This window comes from Xenopus laevis, chromosome 5L, assembly GCF_017654675.1.
Source record: "Xenopus laevis strain J_2021 chromosome 5L, Xenopus_laevis_v10.1, whole genome shotgun sequence".
Classification (NCBI taxonomy): Eukaryota; Metazoa; Chordata; class Amphibia; order Anura; family Pipidae; genus Xenopus; species Xenopus laevis.
In genome coordinates this window covers 48998909-49018881 of record NC_054379.1, presented here as the reverse complement: position 1 = coordinate 49018881, position 19973 = coordinate 48998909, and the positions used below count along the sequence as shown (strand labels likewise).

The following is a 19973-nucleotide window of genomic DNA, read 5'->3' as shown; positions in this document are numbered from 1 at the left end:
TAGCTGCTAATATTCCACAGATGCTGCTGCGAAATGTATAAACAAATTGTATCAACTAAATGTAACAAATTGTAACAGTTCAGGTGCTCCTGGATCACTGAAACACAAGATACACAAACATTAAACTTCAATTTTGGGAAAACAGTAAAAAATTTTAAATAGAAAATAATTGAAAAAAAGCCCGTTTATGGTGAACAATCTGAAAACAACTGAACTGAAAAAAGTGTTTGGAAGGTGAACAACCTCTTTAAGCAAAAGATAGTTTATATCATATCATGTGGAATATTAAAGAATCTTACCAAACTGGAATATATATTTAAATAAATATTGCCTTTTTACATATCTTACCTTGAACCACCATATAGTGATGCTCTCTGTGCTGCCTCACATCACCTGACCAGAAATAATGCAACGCTAACTGTAACAGGATGAAGTGTGGAAGCAAAAGACAGAACTCTTTATTGGCTCATGTGACCTAACATACATGGTTTGTTTGTGTGCACCGTGAATCATACGATCCCAGGGGGTGGCCCTCATTTTTTAAAATGGCAATTTTCTATTTAGGATTACTCAATGGTATATACTACTAAAAAAGTATATTATTATGAAAATGGTTTATTTACACAAAGCAGGGTTTTACATATGAGCTGTTTTATGCAAGATCTTTTTATAGAGACCTACATTGTTCGGTGGGGGGGTGGTATAGTTTTCCTTTAAGTGCACTAGAAAATTATTTAAAATGTAAATAAATCCAATAGGCTGGTTTTGCTTCCAATAAGGATTTGTTATATCTTAGTTTGAACCAAGTACAAGGTACTGTTTTAGTAATACAGAGAAAAAGGAAATAATTTTTTTAAAATTTGGTATATTTGGATAACATGGAATCTAATGTCAAGGTCACTGACACTAGCAACCACCCAGCATTTGAGATTTCACTATGGTAACTGGCAAATGTCATAATTCTAAATAACTCAATTGCCTTGTTGTCTACCTTGATGTTTATATTAACCTTAATAAGATAACATTTCATTTTTCAGTCAACCTTGAATTAGACATGCAATATATCTAAATGACAAATTACGACCATGAGCTCAAAGGATGTTCAGCTCTCATGAGTCAGGATTAGTCAGAAGAGTGAAAATATTCAACTCAAGCAGTTTTTAATTTTGATTTTTTTTAAATGACCCTGCACTCCAATTGGTGGAAATTATACTATTTTTACATAAAAATGTCACTAATGAGCACTAAGCTGCCCAAACTGGGAGAAAGCTACAGGTGTAGGAGGCCATGTTGGGGTACACACACTCATCATGTGCAAGCGCCTCAAGCTATCTTATTTTGCCTTACTTGCTCATTATGTTCATGCATGTGCCTCAGCATGGCCCCACACATCACAATCTCACTCCCGGCAGGAATTTTAGGATGATAGGTGCCCTTTAATGATAAATTAGTTATGCTAGCATTAGTTTGAAACTGGGTGATATAGCCTTGACTATGATCTAATAGACCATGCTGAAGAGATGGATTGCCGGTTCTTAATAAAATGGACTGGTGTGGAGGGCTTTTGAAAGGAACAGCTGGAAATCAGGTCTCTGATACAGTCAACCCTTTCATATCTGGGAAGGGATTACCAAAGAGCTAATCCAAAATTATACACTGCTCCAGCATACTTCTTTCGCCTTTTTGGACTATTAGAAAAAGATCAATTTCCTTCCTCCCACCTGAAGAGATTGTATCAGAATGAAAAAAATGGTTAACCTCTTCTACAGCAGTGGCTGACAGACTTTTTTGGTTTAAGCTAAAATACAAGAATATTGCAGAGATCAACCGTTCATCAATAGTTCCAGAAATATGCAGTACTCCTTCAGTATCACCAGAATTCCAAAATTAATTGACAATCCCATCATTTTGCAAGGTGATCCTAGAAGCTCAATGTATGTCTGCACAGACCGACGGTTACTTTCCTTGATTAGAGCTGACCTAATTGAACTAATCTGGGCTTTATTAAATGGATATAAATCTAGGAAATTTTAGTCAGGAGGATCAAAAACTCAACCATCCCTCACCCCTCCAGAATATTACTAAGGAGTAATATGAAATTGATGTAGATTAGTTAAAGCTTTGTCCATCCTAGCCCAATTTTGAAGTAAAAAGATTTTATCATCTAATAAGACTATGCATTTTAAATTTAAATATTTCTTAAAGAGAGAACATCCCAATTTTTTTGTAATGTAAACAGATACTGGAATAAAACTTTGTTCGAGACTGCTAACACTTGGGCCACAACGTGGCAAAGTACATTTAAGTGAATTTTTTAAAGGAAGAGCGGAACAAATTGTCCACTTACAAAACATGCCTGTCCAAGGCAATCAAAAAGGCAAAACAGTGGAATACAATTAGAGATTACAGGGTGACCCAGATGTGATATGAGGAAAATGGTGGCGCAAATCCACTCCCTTGGACAAACTCTGTAAAACTGCACTAACAAATACACCATCTCTGTAAGCTCAGCTTCACGAAATGGAGCAGAGGAGTACAGCCTGAAAATGCCTGCTTGTGCGTTTTTAAGCCAATCCCAGCTCAGTTTTGTTTCATGTAGCCGATCAGAGGCGAAAGCTGTACTTGCCAGTAAAGTTTTACTGAGGTACGTAATGGAGCGGATCTGTTTCTCTCAGCATGCAGAAACGCAGGCCGAGAGTAACGGTGCCAACAATCTGTGTGCCCTCAGCATAATATGGCCCATACCTCAAAACATATATAACTATAGAAAAAAAAATTTAACAAGCAAAGAAGTGTGCAGTATCTACAAACAGAAACCAACTCTTCAGTTAACCAACAGCTACCATCTATAAAACGTACTGAAAAACTGGACATTGACAGCTTTCTTGATAAATGCAGTTGGAAGTTAAAAAAATAAATAAAAACTTGAACTGCCAATATAAATTGGTAATTTTTTGTATTATTGCAATGGTTGATCAGGATTAATTTATTTGCTGATGCTCAGTGGAAGAGTCTGAAATAATTCCCATTAAAGATTCATAGTCTGCATATTCACTGAGATACTGAATCATTTCATCTAAAAGTTCATCTCCAAAGATGAATCCTTCAATGTTGTGTAAAGATTTGCCGATTCGGTGGTCTGTGACACGGTCTTGTGGGTAGTTGTAAGTACGGATTTTTTCAGATCTTCCTCTAGTGCCAATCTATCAAAGAATAACATGGAATAAGTAATAAATGTGATCTTAAAATCAGACATGCATACATTAGTTACACACTGCGTGTCACGTGTTCTGACACTGTTCAGCAATCAACAACATGCCACCATGACAACTACAGTGATGCACATATGCCACTGAATCACTATAAAAAGTAATTGTTTCTTTTAACTGTGCTTGACATAAGCACTTACTTAAAGGAACAGTAACATCAAAAAATAAAGTCCTTAACGTAATACAAATTTATTGTACTGTTGTGCTGCACTGGTAAAACAGATGTATTTGCTTCAGAAACAATACTATAGTTTATATAAACAAGCTGGTGTGTAACCATAGGGGGCAGCCATTCAATGCTGAAAAAGGAGAAAAGGCACAGGATACATAGCAGTTAACAGATAAATTCTGTAGTATACAATGGGATTATAGAATGTATCTACGGTGTATCCTGTGCTGTATACAGCAACTTATTTTAAAATATTTTAAATTATAGTTCTGAAGCAACCACACTAGATGTACCAGTGCAGCGCAACAGTACATTATATTGTAATTCCTTTAAAATACTTTCATTTTTCGGCGTTACTGTTCCTTTAATGTGATGAGATAAACAAGGGAATTATATAGCACAGTAGGTCATCATAATTAAAATGGTGGCCACGGCAATTACCGTTTGCCATTCTTAAAGGAGAATTCAACCTGTGGGGGAAAAAACCCGTACCCCCACCCCAGGTAGACCTCCCGCCTCGCCCCAGGCTAACTACCCCCCCCCTGGGGAAATGCCCCATACTCCATACTTACCCCTCGCCACCGATTCTTCCAGCGGAGTTGCAAGCATCCATCTTCCGGCTCCTCGGTAAGCTGACAGAGTTCGGCAATTTACGTGTAATTTCATGCATGCGCAGTTGTCACAAACTGGCAAACTGCTCCAACTGCACATGTGCAGAAATACCGATCTCCCAGTCAGCTTACAGAGGACGCAGAAGATGGATTCGTGCAACTCCGCTGGAAGAATCTGCGGCAGGGGGTAAGTATGGAGTATTTCCCCGGGGGTAGTAGAGGGAGGGAGGTCTACCTGGGGTGGGGGGGTACGGGTTTTTTTCCCCACAGGTTGAATTCTCCTTTAATTATAAAGTTATGCAAATCTGTATGTGTCCAGAATACTTTGAGTACGTTTTGTTCTGCTTTAAAGTGGTTTATTTTACTTTTTATTATGCTATGTGACCAGGTCTGGATTGGGAGTCAAAATAGACCTTGGCAGTAGAAGGAAGCCCAAATAGTCCCCCACCAGCCCACTAAATAGTGACTGTCTATGGCATCTTACAACAACCCCTCTGGCATTTACCAGAATCCACAGATTGCACGGGCCTGTATGTGCATTAGTTAGGAATCAGTTTAGGCGACAGACCAGTCTGGTCATCCATCCTCCTAACTGCTTGGAAATCCCCTTGTTTGGTCCATCAAATGTACAAATGAATCGGTTATTGAACACTCCAAGTGAAGCAAAACCATAAAATAGTTGACCATTGATCCGTGGGCCAATTGGCTGAGGTGCACATTAATTAACCCATGTTGTCTACCTCTATGTATTTCTTCGATGGGTTTTCTGTTTTTGCAGTTTAAAGTGGACCCGTCACCCAAACAAAATTATTCCAAATCCTATTTTATCATGTTAGTCAAGCAAAATGAACTTTAATTACACTGTGTAAATTATTTGAATATTGTTTCCATCAGTCTGGGAATTCAAAATTATAGCAACCAGGAAGGAGCCATTTTGTGGACACTGTTATTAAGGCAATCCTTACATAATCTCAGAATCTTGTTTGTGCACCAGGGGACAGGGACCCAATGCCCATCACCATGCACTGGTTACACAATTAAATCGTTAAGAGAGCTGGGGGAATGTGGGGAGAGCGGTGACATCTAGGAAGTGCTGAATGGAAAGTGAAAGTAATTGCTTGCCCCGCCTCTATGCCTAGGCATAGAGGTGGGGTAGGCAATATTTGATTGACAGCTGATATTTTTAAATGAGTTTACAACAGCTATAAATGCTTTATTAAAAAAAAGAAATTGGATTTCAGGTTTAATTTAAAAAGGACTTTTATTATACAGATTTTCATGTCTGGGTGACGGGTCCACTTTAAGGATGTTTTTTGTCACCTGCAGATGCAGTCTTTTTGTATAACCCACTGAATTAAAGCTGAAAGTCTGCAGTTTAACTGCATCTGAGTTGTTTAATTTAAAATTCATTGTGGTAATGTACAGAACCAAAAGAAGAAAAAAAGTTGTCTGTCCAAAGATTTATGGGCCTAACTGTATATTATATAAAATGGCCCTTTAACATTTTTTTTTTTTTTTTTACTTTCCTTTTATTAAAAGAAGTAAAGGAAGTTGAAAATGAAGTGTGCTGTTCAGTTTAAGAACTGTGGCTTTCCTGATAACATACCTGTATTTTTCTTGCATTATATCGTTTGCTTGTTTCCTCTTCTAGCTTCATAGTGTACAATTTTGCACGAAGTACTTGCATTGCCTTTTCTCTGTTTTTCAGCTGGGATCTTTCCTGCTGGCACTCTGATACTACACCTTTAAAAATACAGTAATGGGGTTATAATAAAAATAAGTTTTTGCCTAATAAAAGAAAACATTATGCAACTTTGCAATATACATGAATAACACATTTTATTTATATGTGGCATGCTATTGAAAGCAGTGTTTGACAAAGAACAAAGACTTTTGGAACGTTGTTTAAAACATAACAACCAGGAGTTGGGCAAATGCTGCTTTCAATAGTAATTTTTTTTTTCTTTATATTTTATTATATTGCTTTTCAAAAAGAATAATATAAAAGTGCATCTACTGAAGTTTCCCAGAATGCAAGACAAGTCACAAGTGAAACAGATTAAAAATTAAAATAGAAACAAAAGGCAATGCTAAAACATTCGAAAATAAAATGCAAAAGTACTGTACATCGCGTAGCTCATGTGTTCATATGTGCATGTTGTCAAGGCTGAGAGAATCAATAGGATATTAGGTAAGCAAACCATGGTATTCCAGTAGGTTAACCATGGGTTCCAGATTTTATTGTAAGGTTTAACTCAGCCAGCTTCAATGCTGGAAAGTCTTTCCATGGTCAACAGATTATCCAGTCTGGTTTTTACCAATTGTATGTCCAATGTGGATGTTTCCCAAGTTTTTGCTATTGTTTTATTTAAGTTAACTGAGCCGACAGATAGTTACACATTAGGTTTGGGATGCAGCTTGATAACAGCTGTGACAACCTGTGGGAAAGTTCAGTCATTTTCTGTACTATACAGAGCTATTGAAAGCTTTCTGTGTGGTGTTTAGTAGTCCCTTTGGAGGTAAAGTTGGTAGTGTACGAAATACATATTATAATAAGGGGAGAGCAGACATTTTGAGTGCAGTTACTTGCCCTAGCCAGGATAAGTTGAGAAAATGTTATCATATTTAGAACTTTTTGGTTTACATAATATAATATAGTTATCTACTGCCAATGTTGCATAAAGTGAGGATAAATTCACACCTAAATAATTAATCATTTTAGGTTGCCATTGGAATTAAACGTTGACCTCTAGTAATTTCTTATAATGATTGGGGAGATTAATATTGAGGGCTTCCGGGCTTGGGGTTGACTTGCCCTTTAAGACCTTCCCATGCAAGTATATTTACTGGATTAATGCCAGCAATGTGATAAGACCAATTAACACACCTCTCAAATAAGAAAATAACCTTATTGCCCTCAAAAACAAGAAAAGTCACACAAGACAGTTTTAAATAAATATGGACTTCAATCTTTCCTTCACCATCGTTTACTTACCTGTTGGAATGTGAACAATCCGCACCGCACTGTCTGTGGTGTTTACATGCTGACCCCCAGCTCCACTGGCTCTTTTTGTTTCAATTCTTAAATCTTTAGGATTAATCACCAAATTAATCTGATGGTACAAAAGAAAAGGATGTAGTTAGCTACTTTTAGATTCCCGAGTGACACTCAATACTCTCAAAATCTATTAAAAAGAGATACATAGAAACTATAGCATATATGCAAATATACCTGGGGAAGTTGCAGCCCAGGTCCCAGGTTAGTGATTAGAATCACTGGATAACTAAATGGTTGGAAGTTTACACAGAACATGATAGAAGAAAATACCATACTGTGATTTACTTTATTCATATCGTACTGCAGTCAAACTGGTGGACTAATTAGTAACAGAAGAAAAAGAATTTAGACTTATTATATTAGAAAATGGTAATAATTTAATAAGAATATGCCTTTGTATGTAAGACAGACTATATATCAGTGGAAAGCATATGGTGGGTGAAAAACTGTAATTTAGTGATAGCGTCCCTTCTTAAAATTGTAAACACTTATAGCATACCACAAGTTCACCTTTATTAAATATATATATATAGCAGTGAATGACATTTTAAACTACTGTAAAGTCACCTCCTCTGCCCACTAAAGTTTCCTTAATCTCTCTAATACTCTGAGAAGAGGATGACTTATTTGGGGAGGCTACCAATTTTTACTAGAGAACTTGTAAATGAATACACAGCAACTCATTTCAGTTGCACATGACAAACCTGCTGCGTCGTAAGAAATTGAGGAGTAAACATTTCAATTACACTTTACAATGTAAACAAAAGCATGCCTAGAACTTTTACAGTATATAAGTACATCTTATTTTCCATAACTTCTTTGCTTTACACAGCTTTGAAACACAAAAATAAATCATATCTTTAGGTTATAGAACAATAACACATTACACAAATCAAACTGTACCTCACTTGGCTGAGGTAATATTGCAACAGTCATTGTACTTGTATGAATTCTGCCTTGCTTCTCCGTCTTTGGCACTCGCTGCACCCTGTGGACACCACCTTCAAACTTTAAGCATCTGTATGCGTCATGGCCCCCAATGCTGACAGTTGCATGTCGAAGGCCACCTATAAACATTGAAAAACTATATAAAAATTACAATGCTAAACTTAACATTATTAATTCTACAAATGAATGGACTTTGGGCACACTGTTCTGTCAATAGACAGAAGAATGGATCAAGGCCAAAACTAAGGGTAGAAAGAAAAGGCACGTCCCTAGGGCGCAAAGCTGGGGAGGGAGGTGCCAGGCATGTACCTTCTCTGTCTCCTAGGCCAGTCTCATGTCTACACTGTACTCACTCATATGTGGTTCTTCACCTGCTTAGTGTGAGACACCGTTTGCACCTATTCGTGAATGCACACATCTGTTCCCGTGTGTGCGCCTATTCGTGTGTATATCATTATAGGCTTATTTGTTGGGATTTGTAGTTCTTGTAAAAAATATCTATTATCCTTCTGTGTAACTGTTCACACATTTTTCTCCTGGATTCATTAATAGAAGCATAGTGTTAAAGTGGCCGAGCTTGGTGTTACCCCATTTTTTATTTTTTTTTTTTTATAAAAATGTCCCTGCATAATCATTGCAGTCAATTACATATGCAAGATTGCTACCACAGTAATTACTAAGCCAAAAAATTAACAGATCACAGTTCTAGGACAGATCAAAGCTTGCTCCATCTTAAATACAGGTTAACGGTAGTAATATTTTACTAGAACTTCATTACAAGCACACTTTTTAAAGAAAAACACACAACACTGGCCTTCCTATATTTTCATGTTAACTCCCTATTACTTTAATAAAGAATCAAGCATCATTCCTACCACTTAGGGTGCTAAAATACCAGCCAGATGGCAGCCCTACTGACTGCCCAGGAATACCAATAAGTTTTTAAACCTAGATGCTCTCAAAATTAACATTAAATGAGAACTAACCCACCCCCCAATAAGAAAAGGCCCTACCTACTACCCTACATAGTCCCCCCCTCCCTACTTCCCCCCTGCATAGTTGATTACCCCTAAAAGTGCCCCTAACACAGTCCTCGCGTATGGGTGCAGAGTAAGCGCAGCGAACCTCATGGGCGCCATCTGCCGGCTCTTCAGCATTCTTCGGGTCCACTTCCCTTAGGCATTTTCTGACACTTTTGGCGCATGTGCAGTTGTTGCGAACAGGAATACTGCTTGGTCCAGTCCAGGCAGCTTCATGCACAGTGGAATGAAAGCTGAACGAAAAAAGCCGTATTTTTTATTATTGTGCATGCAACTGCCTGGGCCAGAAGAAGATCGGAATACCCTGGGTTGAAGCAGTTTTTTTGCTAACAGGAGCATGGCTCAGAGTTTCAGGTAATGGATTATAATCATTGGGCAATGACTGACATTTAGGCACCCCCCCCTGATTATACCTTTAGTTCTCCTTTAATAATGCAAGGCTAAGAGTTATCTACAAGTTTAATTACCTATGACAGTAAATATGAATGTACTGTTTAGTGTTTGGTTGATGTGTGTTTTTAGACCTAGATCAAATGAGTTAACATTTCTGATGCAAAAGAAGTTCATCACATTAGTCTCAAATCTCCATCACATAGCAGTTGGGCAGAAATAAAAGGCTAGTAATGCTGATGCACAGTGAAGTAGCAAGGAACCAGCAGCAGTAGCACAATACTATATCTGCTACTACCAAAACATATCAGAAAAGATAACTAAGTGATTCAGTCTTCCAGCCCACTGGAGAACCTCAGGGGATACTTTGGGTCTCTGTATACAGCCACACTAATGTTACACACTTTTTAATAAAAAAAGCATCATTACAAGCCTTAAATTGCTTATTTAATTGAATACACAGCCTTAAAAACAAATTCTGAAACAGTTCTAATACAATTCATAGGACACAGGGCCCACTGGTACTTACCTAGCTCACTGGAAAAATATTCCAGCAAATCAAAGCTCCAGTTTTTATAAACTGCATAATTATTATACATCTCGAACATCTCGGCAGTGAAAAGCATTGCCTCCTGTCCTCCTACACCTGCAGTCACTTCCATAATAAGATCATTATCCTCCGATTCTTCTCTTTTTATTAAAATCCTGGCAATCTACAGGACAGGTAAGTGATAAACATTAGTTCAAATATGTATACAAGACAAGAATACGCAGGCAGTTAACATCTCATTGTTATTACTGTGTAAATCAACATAATTTATCAACTAGTGGTTAAAGGAACAGTAACACCAAAAAATTAAAGTGTTTTAAAGTAATTAAAATATCATGTAGTGTTGCCCTGCACTGGTAAAACTGATGTGTTTGCTTCAGAAACACTACTATAGCATATAAACAACTATGAAAATGGCAGCAATTGAAAAAAAGGCTATATGGCACAGGATAAATAATGGATAACAGATAACATTATGTTCTACAGAGCTTATCTACTAAAGCCTTTTCTCCTTTGAATAGCTGCCCCAATTGCTACACAGTAGCTTATTTATACAAACAATAGTAGTGTTTGTGAAGCAAACATCAGTTTTACTAGTGCATGGATTATATTTACTTTAAAACATTTTCATGTTTTGATGTTACTGGTCTGGATGATTTCCAAGGCCTGATTACAATTATGAATCAGATGAAAGTGAATGTAGGACTGGCAAGACCAGGGATAATGGATGTAGTTGGCCACCTTTTTGTTTAAAGGGGAGGGCATTTTTAGTACTGTAGCTAAAATGTCTCAAAGGGGTTGTTCACCTTTAAGTTAACTTTTAGTATGTTGTAGAATGGCCAAGTCTAAGTTACTTTTCAATTGGTCTTCATAGTTTATTTTGCATAGTTTTTGAATTATTCTTCTGACTCTTTCCAGCATTCAAATGGGGGTCACTGACCCCCATATAAAAAAACAAATGCTCTGGAAGGCTAAAAATGTATTGTTATTGCTACTTATTACTCATCATTCTACTCAGGCCCTCTCCTCTTCATATTCCAGTCTCTTATTCAAAATAATGCATGGTTGCTATGGTAATTACGACCCTAGCAACCAGATTGCTGAAACTGCAAACTGGAGAACTATCTAATAAAAATCTAAATAACTCACAAACCACAAATAATAAAAAATGGAAACCAATTGCAAATTTTCCCAGAAAATCAATCTACATTATACTAAATGTTAACTCAAAGGTGAACAACCTATTTAATGGGTTTTATAATGGGTTGAGTGCAGAGGATTTTTTGTCTTTGTCTATATGGGGCTCTCTCGGTGCCCATAGTGGTGGGCTGAGGTTAATATCTTGAGATATTAAAGAAACACAATGAAATGAAATAAATATAACATACCTTATGTTTTAGATGGTTTATCTCCTCCTTGCAAGATGCTATTTCTGTAGTGGCAAGGGCCTTTAAATCTTCACATTCATCTTTAGAAAAGAAAGGTTAATAAGGGAGTTTTCTAAATTATAGTATTGAGAATAATGCTATATCAATGCAATATCCAGCCCCTTCAGGAACAACCGATTCAGTCTTCTCTTCACTGCTCTCAGTTTGCATATTAGCCCCAGTTCAATTCATCTGAATCACTTCAACTTTTTGTTCAGTCACACACAATGGAGTGGAGGTCGACCTAAATACGGAAAAGCAGGCATTTTCGGGTCAACCTACTCTTCCCTGCTTATGCCTACATGCAAGTGGAAATGATACAGAGCTAGGGCATGGAGTTGATCCACTTCTCTCAGTCTGAAAAAAATATGCAGGCCAAGAGCAGTGATCAATGCTCAGTGTGGCCTTGAGATATTTGTCACCAACGTTTAAATTTGTGCTACCGCGGGCAACTTGCCTCACAAGGAAACTTTGAGTGACTTTGGAAAACTAAGCACAGTGTATGCTTTCCCACTGGCGATTTACTTGATGATAAAGCATTTTGGTGAGATTTGTTGGCCATATTAAAAAAATCCAAACTGCAATCTAACTCACCCAACTTATAGAGGGGGGCCTGGAAATTCGTTTCTGTCTTGACCGTGCTTTTGATTTTTACATTCCAAAATAACTTTTCAGATGAATGCATCATAAAAGGTTTTTCAGAATTACCTTTTTTTCACAATGTAATCTTCATCTTGATTTTATCTAATCTTGATCTTTTTTTAATGGTTGGTATAACTAGGCAGGAAGCAAAGCCTTCCAGATAAGGGTAATGGCACACGGGGAGATTTGTCACCCACCCATGTTTACATATGGGCAACAAATCTCACCAAAATGCTTCATCATCATCATCATAATCAAGTAGGGCACTCACCCAGAAGATTTGGAAGCAGCACGTCTGCTGGCAGCCGGATCCATGATGCAGCACTGAGAGGGCACTTTAGGGCAAGGACACTGAACAGGGGTGTAACTATAGAGGAAGCAGCGGCTGCAAGGGGGCCCAGGATGTATAGGGGCCCCATGAGGCCCTAATTCAAATACAGTTTCAATAAATATTGGTAAAACAGTCAACCTTTAAACATTTTAGGGGATTGAAAAATAATTTGCTGTGGGGTCCAGTAATATCTAATTACTTCACTGACGCCAAAACACAGAACAGTGCTTTAAACTTGAAAAAATGTGCTAATGTCACTTCCAGTGCGAGAATGAAGAGGGCGCCAAATTGATATGAACAAAGCATACTAACAACAACCCTGGCCACAGAGGTCTCTGCACAGCAAAGCAATTGCTAGAGCTACGGCTGGAGGGAGCTGCACAGAACTGCACTAACTGCTGCTGCACTTTTCAATAGAAGAAAAGACTGGGAGGATTTGGTGGCGGAGGTACTTATGTATATGGGTATGTGTTTGTTTTCTTCTGCATGGACCAACAGGGAGAGAGCATACCCGAAGGTAATTATTATGCTGTCAGGGAAGACCAGGAAATGCATGTATGAGGCTTTCTGTTGTTTGGGTGCTGGGGGGGAAAGGGAGGGGGTAATATCACTCCAACTTGCAGTACAGCAGTAAAGAGTGATTGAAGTTTATCAGAGCACAAGTCACATGACTTGGGGCAGCTGGGAAATTGACAATTTGTCTAGCCCCATGTCAGATTTCAAAATTGAATAAAAAAAAAAAATCTGTTGGCTCTTTTGAGAAATGGATTTCAGTGCAGAATTCTGCTGGAGCAGTACTATTAACTGATTCAGTTTGGAAAAAAATTATTTTTCCCATGACAGTATCCCTTTAAGTTCTCACACCCCCTTGAGTAATAAAAAGCAGCATTTACAATAAATGTGTAGATTTACCCAGCATTTGTCTTTTTTAGACAGGGTCAATGATGAAGGCGGGCGCAAATAATTATAACATAATGAAGACCAATTGAAATGTTGGTTAGAACTGGCCATTCTATCGCATGCTAAAACTTAACTCAACGGTGAAACACCCATTTAAAGTGATGGTTGTGAGGGTGCAAACGCAATCTTTTGTGCAAAGGTGTCAAAAAGGATATACAGAGTTCTAGTAACCAATCAACAAGTAATGTTTACTCATATGCACAAACAAAAGTTGTTATTTTGAGTTACTAGATGTGGAGCTAGGAGTTGCCATTGAATTGCAGGGCTCTAACCTTTCAAAATCTGCTGCAGCTCCTGCTGCTCCAGTTCCTTTCGCCTCAGTTCCTGAATAGGAGGGAGCAGGCGGCGGACATCCCACGCGTTTCTCCCCTGGTGTCCTTGAGCCCCCGCGCGACACCACGCGCTGTTACTTTCTTTACTACACTCGCGCTCCTCGTTCCTTAAACCCGACTCGGAACTCGCTACATGATGAGAAACATCTGAGTTATTTAAAGTTGTTGCCAGTTTTTCAAGACGCTGAATAAAATGATCCCACGCCTCGCTGTTCAGCGCTTGTTCCAATGCGGACATGCATCGCGCTTGGCCGCCCGAATTTAGTGCACCGACTCTGCGTCCCGCCACACGAGCCCATTTATTCCAGGGGTTACCGGGACCCCGCCGGACGCAACACAAAACACAGCGACTGACATTTAGCAGCATGACAGCGCAGTTCTCGCGTGAAGTTGGTAAACACGTGGGATAAATGTGCAGAGCGAGACGCCATTTTGCGGTTGTCAGTGCTGCCATGTTACGGCTGGCGGAGCTACAGGTTACAGGGCGCCTTCTAGCGATTAGTTCATGAAGTATAACACTAAATATATGAGGCAGATGAAATGTAAAGTCAATTTGCCAAGACTAAAATGTAACGGTGTTAAAGGGATACTGTCATGGGAATTTTTTTTTTTTTCAAAATAAATCAGTTAATAGTGCTGCTCCATCAGAATTCTGCACTGAAATCCATTTCTCAAAAGAGCAAACAGATTTTTTTATATTTAATTTTGAAATTTGACATGGGGCTAGACATTTTGTCAATTTCCCAGCTGCCCCAAGTCATGTGACTTGTGCTCTGATAAACTTCAATCACTCTTTCCTGTTCCTTCCACATGGCAGTGGGCACACTATGGGTTAATCCCCCCTGCCACGTGATTGGACAGGTTTTCCTCAATAAAAAACTTACTTCCGCCCCTGGCCGCCATCTTTTTTCCTCCTGTCGCTCCCCCCTGAAGTCCAGCAGACTGCCTCTCTTCTGCTGAAGCTCCTGAGCCGAGGCTTGAGTCCTTATGTGAGCTCTTGGAGAAGCCGACGGGCTTTTGGCCAAAGTGTGCCTCCGGTGCAGTCAGCCGCAATGCCGCGCGGGCGGCGCATGCGCAATAAGACACCGATGCTTCCACTTCCAAGATGGGACGGACGCCAGCGTGTTTTCGCGGGCGCAAGTACGTATTCACGCAGGCGCATCTACGCGGACGCACGCTCATTAACGCTGAGGCGTAAAGGCGTATGGAAGTGGCTTGGTGCGAAAATTTAAAATCTGGGCGCCTTTTCCCCCCAAAGCTGCCAATCTGGTAAAACAAACTGTTTGCCTGGAGTGCCTTTGTGCTGTTCAGAGGGTACAACTGTAAGTACACCTCTGTTTATTACGTTAGCCCATATGAATGAGCAGGACACCCTGGATACATTTATTCCTCTCCTTCCAGGGTCAGGATATAGGATTCGATAATTCTTTATGAGTTCCAGACGCTCTCATTCGGGCTCAAGGGGGTGAGTTATTAAGAGAGGCGAAGATGGATGTTCTTTTGCAAGGGAATAAAACATAATAAAAAATGTTCGCATAACTAATTATCTTTTTCTTTAACAGGAGTTCTCCTGGAGGCCATAGAAGAAAATCAAGCAGGAAAGTATGCGTATCCTGCAATGATCCAGCTTTACCAGACAGCAACTCCTGCGATAGATGTCTACAAGAACCGTCAGATAACACTACTCAATTTAAAGAATTCATGACATGGATGAAGGATTCATTTAACAAATCCATGGCGGACATGGTCACACAGGTTACGGATAATGTACTTAAAAACATTAACCCTCATCTAAGTGGATCACATCAAGCAACACCGGTGGCTATACATCATTCCAGCTCTGAGTTACCAGGTGACAGCCTAGAGTCAGACGGGGAACTATCGTCCAATTGTTCTACAACTGAGGATTCAGCTTTCAACACAGACCTGGTAGAACCGTTAATTAAGGCTTTAAGGAAAACCTTGGACCTGGAAGAAAAATCACAGTCCCCAACCAAAAAAGATAAGATGTTTAAATCCGTATCGAAGAAGAATCATCTGTTTCCAATCCATGAATTTATCAAGAAAACGGTGGAATCTGAGTGGGAAAATCCAGATAAAAAAATTTATGATTTCCAGAAAATTTAGGAAAATGTTCCCTTTTCCAGCAGACCAATCTAAGACTTGGGATTTTGCTCCTAAAGTGGATGCAGCAATCACTCGGGTGGCCAGAAGAACCACGCTGCCGGTAGACGAAGGTGTCTCACTCCGAGATCCTATGGAGAGAAGGCAGGACACTTCACTAAAAAGAGCTTATGTGGCCGGTGGAGCCACTTGCAAAGCAGCGGTAGCCATTACTTCTGTCACAAGAGCTAACAATATTTGGCTTCAAGAACTGGAAGAAGCCATCAAAAGAGGCGACGACAGAGGCAGACTCACCAACATGTTACAAGATATCAAGATAGCCAATGATTTTGTAGCCGAAGCCTCTATGGACATGGTCAAACTAGCAGGTAAATCCATGAGCCTATCAGTAACTGCGAGGAGGGGTCTATGGCTAAGACATTGGAACGCCGACCCACAATCAAAACACAACCTATGCTCTCTACCCTTCAAGGGCAATCTCTTGTTTGGACCAGAACTGGATCAAATCATATCCAAGATGTCAGCAGGGAAATCACCATTTCTTCCCCAAGAAAGAAGAGATAATAGATCGATCAGAGGCAGACCAGCTGGGGGGTACACCTCTAGACCCACGTTCAAGGATGCAAAACAATACAAACCAGGCAGACCTTTTTCCAGGCAGTGGAGACCAAAGGACCAGTCCTTTCCTGGTAAGGGAGTCCAGAAACAGGAAAAAAGAGCATGAAGGTTGTGGAGCCCCTCCGTCCATCGTAGGAGGCAGATTATCTCTGTTTCAGACAGAGTGGGCTCGAGAAATACAAGACAAATGGGTGACGGACATCGTGTCAAAAGGATACAAGCTGGAGTTAAAAAATTCCCCACCTATGAATTTTATTTCCTCAGACAGACACATGTCACCAGAGGGGAAAAAAGTTATTACCAGCATCATACAAGATCTGTTAGAGAAAAGGATCATATCAACAGTTTCCAGGGACCAAAGGTACCAAGGCTTATATTCCCATCTTTTCCTTCGAAGGAAAATAAATGGAGATTTCAGAGTGATATTAAACTTACAGAAACTCAACTACAACCTCCATGTCCACTCCTTCAGAATGGAGACCCTGAAGTCAATATCCCAATGCTTGGAACAAGGGGATTGGCTAGTGAAGCTGGATCTGAAAGATGCCTACCTGCACATCCCAGTAAAAAAAAGGAAGTACCTAAGATTTTACATACTAAATCAACACTTCCAATACCGTGCCCTACCCTTTGGACTCGCCACGGCTCCAAGGATATTCTCCAAGATCTTGGCACCTGTAGTGGCCAAACTGAGACTAGCAGGTATACAGATCTTTGCATACCTCGACGATCTCCTGATCATGGGGCCCAACAAAGTACTTCTGAAGTCACATCTTCTAACAACAACGTCGTACTTACAAAACCTGGGCTGGTTGATCAACTGGGAAAAAAGCCACACTCAACCAACTCAAGAGCTAGAATTCTTGGGAGTCCTGATAAACACTCGGACTTTATCCCTAAGCCTCCCAGCAAAGAAAATCCCAGATATCAAAGGAGCAGCTCTATCGCTCATTCAGTTTCCCATGACAACAGCATGAGTATGTCAACAAGTCCTGGGGAAACTAGGATCCACCTCAGAATGCGTCAAATGGGCCCGAATGCACACCAGAGCCCTCCAAAGGGAGTTTCTCTCGAAGTGGGACCACAACCAGGCGAATCCCAATCAGCTCATCTGTCTAAGCCCAGACATTCTAACATCTCTCAAGTGGTGGCTGCAGGAAGACAACTTACTCCAACCTGTGTGTCTTCTCCCGAAGAATTGGATAACCATAACAACAGACGCCAGCAAGAAAGGCTGGGGGGCTCACCTAGAGAATCTCAGAATACAGGGGAACTGGAGGAAGGAAGAAATAATCAAAACTTCCAACTGGAAGGAATTGAAGGCCATACATCTGAGTCTTCTCAACTTCCAACACATAGTTCAGGGAAAGGCTGTAAGGATAAGGTCGGACAACATGACTGCAGTGACACACATCAACAAGCAAGGTGGAACAAGATCCAGAGAGCTATTAACCTTGACCACACTTATGTACTCATGGGTAGAACATCATTTGTCTGAACTCTCTAGCAGACAAACTGAGCCGCTCCCATGCAGTTCCAGGGGAATGGGAACTACATCAGAAAGCTTTTCTCCTCATCCAGTCAAAATGGGGTCCGTTCTCCCTAGATCTGATGGCAACGAACAAGAACGCGAAGTTGGCAACATTTGTGTCCTGGAGTCCGGACAGAACAGCAATATTCGCAGACGCATTTTCGAAAAAGTGGAACTTCCACAGACCTTACATCTTCCCTCCGTTCCCCCTGATTCCCCGTATATTGGGAAAAATCAAGGAAGACCAAGCAGAAGTGGTACTGGTAGCCCCACTCTGGCCAAGAAGACCTTGGTTCCCCCTTCTCCTACGACTATCAGTCGAACAACCCCTCAGCCTTCCGATCTTCCCGGATCTCCTCAGCCAGGGAGTAATACTCCATTCTCATCCAGAAAGACTACACCTGATGGCATGGCTCTTGAAAGGAGAAACTTAAGATCTTCAGGATTCTCTGCCAACTCCATTTCCACCTTATTGGCAGCTAGGAAAACTTCTACAATTCAGAAGTATTTTGTAGTATGGGAGAAATTTCTTGACTGGGGAAAGTCCAATGACATGAACCAGCTAAATATATCAGAAGTCAAATTAATAGGAATTCTTCAACTAGGGGTGGATAAAGGTCTCAGCAACTCAAACTTAAAAGGTCAAGTTTCAGCAATTTCACACTTTTCCGAAACCCCTTGGTCTCAACAGGCCTTGATCAGAAGATTTTTTCAAGGACTGAAAAGACTTAGACCTAAAGTCCGTTCACATGTTCCCCCATGGGATCTTAACCTAGTCCTTAACTCCCTGACGAAGGAACCCTTTGAACCTTTGGATCAAGTACCGCTTAATTTCCTGATACTCAAGATGTGTTTCCTGCTAGCCATTACATCAGCTAGGAGAGTTTGTGAGCTACAAGCCCTGTCAGTACAAGAAGGTAAACTCTCCTTCCTCCAAGACAGAGTTATCTTAAGAACAACAGATGATTTTCGTCCTAAAAGAATCTCTGATTTTCATACCTCACAAGAGATCATATTGCCTTCCTTCTTCCAAGACCCCAAGTCTGACAAGGAAACCCGGCTACATACTCTGGACGTAATCAGATGCTTTTCTATCTATTTAGACAGAGTCAAGGCCTTCAGAAAGACCGACTCCCTCCTGGTGATCCCGTCTGGGAACAAAGCAGGAACTCAGCCTTCCAAGTCTACAATAGCCAATTGGATCAAGCAGTGCATACACTCGGCTTATAATTCTCAACATCACAGTGTACCCTCTAAAATAAAAGCGCACTCCACAAGGGCATTAGTTGCATCCTGGGCATTCCATTCCAGGGCTTCAGGGGAAGACATCTGCAAAGCAGCAGTCTGGTCCTCTCTTCACACCTTTGCTAAACACTACCAATTTGATGTCTTTATGAAAAAATGTTCGGCATTTGGCTCAGCAGTTCTGCAGTCTGCTTTACTTGACGATTAAATATTCCCTCCCAGCATTTTGTGTTGATCTTTTGTACATCCCATAGTGTGCCCACTGCCATGTGGAAGGAACAGGAAATGAGAAAATCAATTCATACTTACCGAGATTTCTTTTCCTGGACTGTAACATGGCAGTGGGCACAGCTTCCCACCCTGTTTTGGGGGAGACTCCAGTAGGGCAAAGATGGCGGCCAGGGGCGGAAGTAAGTTTTTTTATAGAGGAAAACCTGTCCAATCACGTGGCAGGGGGGATTAACCCATAGTGTGCCCACTGCCATGTTACAGTCCAGGAAAAGAAAATCTCGGTAATTATGAATTGGTTTTCTCATTTACTGCTGTACTGCAAGTTAGAGTGATATCACCCCCTCCCTTTTCCCCCCAGCAGCCAAACAAAAGAACAATGGGAAGGTAACCAGATAGCAGCTCACTAACACAAGATAACAGCTGCCTGGTAGATCTAAGAAAAACACTCAATAGTAAAAACCCATGTCCCACTGAGACAAAACAGCAGCCTGCCAGAA

The 19973-nt window shown here is 40.2% G+C and overlaps 1 protein-coding gene across 2 annotated transcripts; it reads right to left on the bottom strand.

The window, feature by feature from the left end:
- Positions 1–2939: 2939 nt before the first annotated feature.
- mtrf1l.L (mitochondrial translational release factor 1 like L homeolog) lies at positions 2940–14308 on the bottom strand. Of its 2 annotated transcripts, none has more exons than XM_018263027.2 (7): positions 13668–14308; positions 11424–11503; positions 10015–10198; positions 8011–8174; positions 7045–7162; positions 5656–5792; positions 2940–3203 (listed from the first exon to the last, which is right to left on the bottom strand). In XM_018263027.2, the coding sequence occupies exons 1-7, from the start codon at positions 14179–14181 to the stop codon at positions 2982–2984; spliced, it is 1419 nt and encodes a 472-aa protein (XP_018118516.1). In that variant the 5' UTR covers positions 14182–14308; the 3' UTR covers positions 2940–2981. The 2 variants fall into 2 exon arrangements, with proteins under 2 accessions (XP_018118516.1, XP_041418658.1); XM_041562724.1 differs by lacking the exon at positions 13668–14308 and adding an exon at positions 12376–12512.
- Between the last annotated feature and the right edge of the window lie 5665 nt (positions 14309–19973).